Below are 7,242 nucleotides of genomic sequence, written 5' to 3' on the forward strand. Positions count from 1 at the left end.
CAGTAAAATGTTTTGTGGCGGGAAGCAGTGCAGAATAAAGGCATAGACCCGGCAATGCATTCCGACCCCAGAGACGCCACCTTGTTCCTGGCTGTCATACTTGGGGGGCAATGTTCTGAACCTCCTGGAGTCTCAGAGTCCACTTTTATTCAAGGGAAATAAAAGCACGTTCCTTACACAAGTCCCACAACGATTAGTGTGAGCTAGAAACCCAAAGGTCTTAGCACCGTGCACCCCCCATCGATGACCAGGACAGTACAGAGTCCTTATTAGGTCCATCAAATCATTCATTTTCAAAAATACACGTACAAATGGGAGTGATATTTGTATTGGAATCTATCTCAAGTTGGACTTTTCATTTGGAAGAGTTGCCCGGGGAATATCTGATGCCAAACCCTCTTGCTGCACATCCCCCGTGGAAGCAGAACACAACGGACCTTGATCTTCTGCCATGCTCTAAGATTGAGAAAATTTTGGCAGTAAAAAAATTACAATAATACAAAGTGTTTGAGCCCAGTTGTTGCCAAGTCCTTTGGTTCCTCGTAACATCTCCAATATGTGTCCCCCTTTCTTCTCCTCTCAAGATACAGTCCCTATTTGTGGATGACTCATTTCTCATCTTAAGAAATACTATCATCCCTCCTTTCTTGTCTCTTTGCCTCTTAGTCTTTCCCACTCTCATAACATGAAGGTACCAGCTGCCAAATTCATTTTGTGCAGTTCCAACTATGTCATGTACTTCTTAAAATCATTTGCTCAGGCTTACGTTTCCTGCTTGCTTTCCACAGAGGTCAAACAGCTTCCCTTTAGCTTAGTCTCTACTCTTTTTTTTTTTTTTTTTTTGACTCTCACATTTTGTTTATTTTCTTTTTTTAGCCCAAATCTTCTTATTTGCATTTATCACTATTTAAATAACTGTGGTGGGCCAAATGCTCAGGCCACATTCATCACATCTCTAGCCCACTCAGCCCAAACTGTGGACCCTTAGCATGAACGAGAGACCTAGTCATGAGAAGGGCCCTCCCTAACCTCACGGGTAAATCTAGCTACACCTGAGAGGGATGCTTTCGTAAAGTGAACAAAAAGATTTATTGAGAATAAGCAAGCCAATATTCTATGATGAGAACTAGATAGCATTTTTAATATGGAGCTCTATGAACTATTATTTAATTAATTTAGGTTAAGGAGTATAGAGTTGATTCCTTATCAAGTGCTAAAGGGCATATAAAGTTGTAATGTCACATTCTAAAAACAGCTGGCCTCACTATTTGTATAATACTCCTGTGTAAAACAATGAAAAATGTTTTCATATCTTTAATAACATCAGGCTATCTTCCCTTCCAATGGCAATTTCCCTTGTTATCTTTCCCCATTACAGTTTTCTCACTAAAAGTGTATCGTAAGTGGCCACTTTAATGTTCTGTCAAACAGGTAGGACATTGTATTAGAGGAAGCAGATGAAAAATATGAATCCTTATAGAGAATAATATAAACAGATGCCTACAAGCCCCGTGGGTCTTTAATTAGGTTCATTTTTAACTTCAGTAAATAAGTCCACACAGTTCAGGAAATTGAACTTCCATGGGTTTCTGACGATTTAGTCATAAGGAAGAAATAGGGTGATGATTGTAATCAAAGCAGATAGTTTAAGAGCAAACAGATATTCCAAAGGTCATTTTGACTGCTGGAGTTGAATTTAAGCTTTCATTTTTAAGAACATAAGTATTACATTCACAGCTAAGATATTTCTTCTTGTCAGCTGCTTCCCTACATTTATGTAGAATCTTTTGTGTAAAGTTACCTTCCACTTCCTTTCAAGCAGAAACTATATAGTAAATATATTTAGTCCATCATTTAGTAACAAAGTGAAGTGAATTTAGCAGAAAATCAAGACAAAAATAATTCCCATAAGAAATATCTAGATAATTGGCCAAAAGTCATTTTTGTTATAAATCTTTTAGTATTGTTTTAAAAAGCATCCTCTAAAGACATTCCATTTGTCACTTACTTATGCTTTTGAAGATATTACATATGCAGATATTATTTTAAATTACTTTAATTAACATGCTATTTAGAGAATTAAGAAAGGCAATACTAAACCATGAAGGAAGCAGTAGTATTTAATTTTTTTTCAAAACAAATATATTTGTTGTCCTATAAATGCTTTTATTTCAAAGAAAATTCACAAGAATTAAGCTATTCCCTTCAGATGCAGTTAATATAGACAAATAAGCTTGAAAGTCCTGAATTTCTGAATTTCATAAAAATACAACTTTTAAAACACTTACTGCATTTCTAATGCAGTACCTGAAATTCTAATAACTCATTCTGAATTCTAATTAAAGAAACCTATTGACTTTGTATATGTGTCTTTCACTTTTCTCCATGCAGAGACAGAGTGAGACAGTAAAAACTTTGTGTTCATTTTAAGTGACAGAGTACAAGAGACTCTAAAAGGACTTTGAAGTATCCCATAGAGTTCTCTCATTAAAAGATCTTCTAGGAATGACTATTAGTAATAGATCGTTCATAATTTGGAGAAGTTCTCTTGATCTATTAGACCAAAAAAAAATGAAGAATGAAATAAACCAGTTCTAAAAGCTTAATATTAATCTTTACACATGAATACAGTGAATGGAAAGTTGAGGAATTCTATGTAATTAGGAGAAAGTTAAACAGTTATTGTATGACTACATTTCTGGTACATGGATTACTGGAAAATTGTTCCTAGTGATACTTAGATTCCTTCTGAGGAAGCAATCCAAGTGTCAGAGAGCAGTAAAGAGCTTGGGGAAGACCATTCAAAGCTTGACATGGTTTGGACAGACCTAGCTTAGGTCACAGGGACGTGGCCGGTACGCTCACAACGTAGGAGCAGATAGGCCCACGCTGGTCTGCCCGGTCATCAGACACCCGGAAATATCCAGGTTACCATGTTGGAGATACATTTGAATATGCTCATTTCTACTCCCTGACGCAATATGAAGAAAATCATGTTTTTCTTTTCTCAGTTTTGAACATGAGACATATTTAGTGTCTCTGTATATGGCCTACCAGTCCCGATCTCTACTCCTAGAGAAGGGAGTCATTAAGTATCAGAGTCATCCCGTCAGAGGGGAATCCAAACACAAAAAAGTGGAGCGGTGACATTCCTGCACGTTTTCACAGGCTTATCCCATTTGTAATTGCCTGTTCACACTTTCTTCCTTTTGGGTAATAAGCTTCAGGAGGACAAAATCCCTGATCATTCTTTCAAAAGGTAGCACAATACTTGGCACATGAAAATCACTCAATAAAAAGTAGTTGCTGCTGTTAATGATGATGATGATTTATATTCCCTGTATCCCTAACTTCTTTTTATATCTTTTGTCTCTTCTTTTATACTCAATTATATTCTTATTCTATTATTAAGATACTGATATAAAACTGTTACACATGCAAGCTTGCAAATGGGGGTCTAGATTAACTACTTACTTGACAATAATACATTCATATGCATTATTAAAGCTTCAAAGATAAAGCATTGAAAATATTAATGGGGGCAGCCTGGGTGGCTCAGCGGTTGAGCACCTCCTTTGGCCCAGGGCGTGATTCTGGGGTCCCGGAATCAAGTCCCGTGTCGGGCTCCCTGCATGGAGCCTGCTTCTCCCTCTGCCTGTGTCTCTGCCTCTCTCTCCCTCTCTCTGTCTCTCTCATGAATAAAACAATAAAATCTTAAAAATATATATTAATGGCATCTAAAAATAAGAGTAATGCAGTGAATTTCCTAAATATAAATTTCCTAATGTTCCCAATTTAATTTTTTTAATTAAGAAAATAAAGCAATATTATTCACTAATTAACATCAATGCTTTGAGGTTTTATTTTTTTTAAGTTTTACCTAAGTTATTTTATTGTACTTTTAAATACAGCATCTTTATTTCAGATAATGGATTGCTCTTGTCGTTTGTTTCTTTTTGATTGACAGGTTCAAGCAATTCTGAAAAGAAATTGGAATCAATATAAAATCCAATTTGGAAACAGCTTTTCCCATTCAGATGCTCTTCGTAGCGCATCTTACACAGTGTCAACAATCAGTGATGGTACAGGTTATAGTCATGACTGTCCTAGCGAACACTTAAATGGAAAAAGCATCCATGATATTGAAAATGTTGTGTTAAAGCCAGAAAAGCTATATGATTGATAATCGAGGGACTACTGCTTAACTATTTTGTGCCACTCCTAATTAAAGGACTTGGATCCATGACTTTACAACCAGAAGACTTCAACATTAAATGAATTTCTTGAATGCCACAAAGAAAACCCACACATCGATTCAGTAGTGTGTTGTCAAATGTTGAACATCTAGCTCTTTGGGGGAAAAAAAAATCCTGATCTGTAATATTTTCCAGTTTCTATGGTATATTCCCACCATGGCTGATTTCAGGCTACCAATTTGACTTTACCTAATGTGAAATTGGGAAAATACGAGCACAGTCAACTCATACAGGCTGGTATGTGTCAGCTCTAGTACAACACTGCATGAATTCACAGACAAATAAGACTAAAAGTTCATACACACCATGGGCGCGATTCTACTCTTGTTGACTAGAGAGCTAGCTAAGGCCTACGGACTCAGAGGAAAAATTAACTTTTCATTTGTGCGTTTTCAAAATCTTTCTCCCATATTCATTGGTGCAGTTTTTTTTTTAGCACAGCAAGTATTCTAGCCCTTTTTCTAGTGACACTTTCCAATGGACTTGATAAAGAAGTAACCATTTCTGTTGGCTTACCCTTTTGTCTCCAAGAAAAGCGATTGAGCGGAACTGCTATTGGCTACTCATTGGCTGATATTTCACAGTTATATCCAGTTCATATCTGTTTTTTTTAGATTAGATGAATAGGATGTAGGACGTGCAATCCTACTTTGGTATCGTTATGGAGACGTGTTAGTTGATGTTACAAACACCTTCTCAGCTACTTTCCTATCTTACTACACAAGTGGAAGGGAGTCAGTTTCCCTGTACCTGTAAATAGAAGTGTTGCCCCTTCCATTTCTACTGTGTAGACAACCTAGCAATTATTTTACATGAAGGAAATCAGTGAAGGATTTCTTACTTTCTTGGAAATTTGTAAAAAAAAAAAAATTGTTGTGAAAATAAGCTTGTAAATACTCTGTTGTTCTATTTTATAGTCTCAAATCAAATACATACAATCTAGGTAAGTTTTTAAAAGAACAAATGCATAATGTAACAATGTATGCTTGTTAATATCTGATACTGTGTCTGGGCTGATTTTATAATAAAATAGAGTCTGGAATTCTATATTTGGTAAATATTTTAAAGACAACCAGATGCCAGCATCAGAAGTTTGTTTGAGAACCAAGAAAATGGAAATCTCTATGATAAGATATAAAATATTTATTAAAAAAAAACTCAAGGCCATTGTTTTATTACATTAGCTTAGGTGATTCTTTCATAACTTAATAATAGATATGCTTGACATATTTCTCCTTTTATTTTGACGATGAACTTGCATTCTAATCTAGAAGCTTTAAAGGATTCCTAAGTAATAAATGCCAATCTGCCACTCTTATGGTTTTTATACCATTAAAATATTACTTTTCTCTTACTGTATAAATATATATGGCTTTGGAAATATTCCAGATTATTTTTTTAAAAAAAAGACCTAGAAAAAATATATATATATTCCCCAATACTTTACTAGAGCTACCATACTACACAATACTAAAAATCAGTGAAAGACTTGAATATATCAGTGAAGAAGAATTGTTATCAGAACATTTAAGGACTAATTAAGATGAAAGCAAGCCTTGCTAATGAATTAAAGTGACATTTAAATAGGATTCAGTTTCCCTAATGTTATTTTCCACTCAAATTTCTGAAAAACAAAAATCCCTTTAATTAGTAAAAGTCAATTTGATTAGAAATCACTTTATGTTTGTGTATGTGTGTTAATTTGCTTAAAATGGATTAAACTAATGACTTGGTAATCATAGTTTCTTTCTTAAGCTGTCAATAGAGCGTGAGTTCAGAAGTCCTTTGAAATTGTCCAGGAAAATTATCTAAATTAGTGAGAATTAACTAATGTCGATAGTTTTATAATTTATCTGTGTACATGCAAAGATTTTGCTGTCAGTGTCAGATTTATGGATTTTATAGCAAACTGTCTTAAGAAGGAATGCAGGCTGTTCTCTACTTACTACTGTCCAAATTATACAAAAATTCCTTTAAATAAACTCATTTTGTAGCTTATTATTCAAAGACACAGATTCAAATCCTTCGCTTGATAAGGTGCACATATTTCCACATTCTTCCAGACAAACTGTCAAGTCTCAACCATAAGTTACAGTAGAAAATTTCAAATTCTCCATGGGCATTCTATTTCTAAATACTGTAATTTTCCAGTATTTTTTTATTGTGATTTTATCATATTAAGTTCAGATCAGATTTCCTTTCTGACCGAGAATTATCTATTGCAGTCTTCAGGTGAAAGCATCCAATAATTACTCAGTGTTAGTTTTATACCCATATTTTTTTACGAGTAATATTTTTAAATATAAGACTTCTCTAAAGCAGAAGTGCTAATTAAGATCTCCTTTATGTCTTACGAAGAAAAGATAAAATCAATACTTTTTAAGAGGAAACTTTTTTGGTATCTAAAGACTAATTAGGGGAATTTCTAACTTTCAAAATATAGATCTATTTTTCTGTAAGTACTTGTGAAAGTCACATTTTAATTAAAAAAAATTCTAATCTGTCCTTTTTTTAATTTTCTAAAGTTATTTTCCAGTGCACTTATTTGTAAAATATCCATTCTGGAACTTGGTGTTTGCTCAAGTGTAATCCAGTGTACATAGAATTAGTGGTAGGCATAGTGCTGTAATTACTGCTTAATAATTTTTTAAAATGTGAACTTATTTTAATTTCTTTGGGTTTTAATCTGCTAATAGAAACCACCATTTCTTTTATCTGTAAGTCATAAACAAGATATTCTGATCAATTAAAATAAATCATGTTATGCCGACTTAATGTTTATCTCTATTTTCTGATCATATGAAAATATTAAAGGTATGAGTTAAACTTGATTTTCACTTATGTATACCGAAACCCGAATAATTTACAAACCTAATTCTTTACAGTGGTCAGTGGAATGCTACTTAAAATCAATGACTATATCTCTTTTACTCTCTTTAAAATCTCCAGTAAACCAGAAAAACACCTCTTAAACTGTTTTTTTTAA

At 33.9% G+C, this 7,242-nt stretch overlaps 1 protein-coding gene across 4 annotated transcripts in view; it reads left to right on the top strand.

Annotated features, from left to right (window-relative positions):
- Positions 1–7,026, top strand: part of CALCRL (calcitonin receptor like receptor) — a 102,310-nt gene extending 95,284 nt beyond the window's left edge. For all 4 annotated transcript variants that reach the window (XM_072811438.1, XM_072811439.1, XM_072811437.1 and 1 more), the window contains one exon: positions 3,968–7,026. In XM_072811438.1, coding sequence (XP_072667539.1) covers positions 3,968–4,183 — 216 coding nt within the window. In that variant the 3' untranslated portion in view covers positions 4,184–7,026. The remainder of the gene's footprint in view (positions 1–3,967) is intronic.
- Positions 7,027–7,242: the final 216 nt, after the last annotated feature.

This window comes from Canis lupus, chromosome 34 (assembly GCF_048164855.1).
Source record: "Canis lupus baileyi chromosome 34, mCanLup2.hap1, whole genome shotgun sequence".
Lineage (NCBI taxonomy): Eukaryota > Metazoa > Chordata > Mammalia > Carnivora > Canidae > Canis > Canis lupus.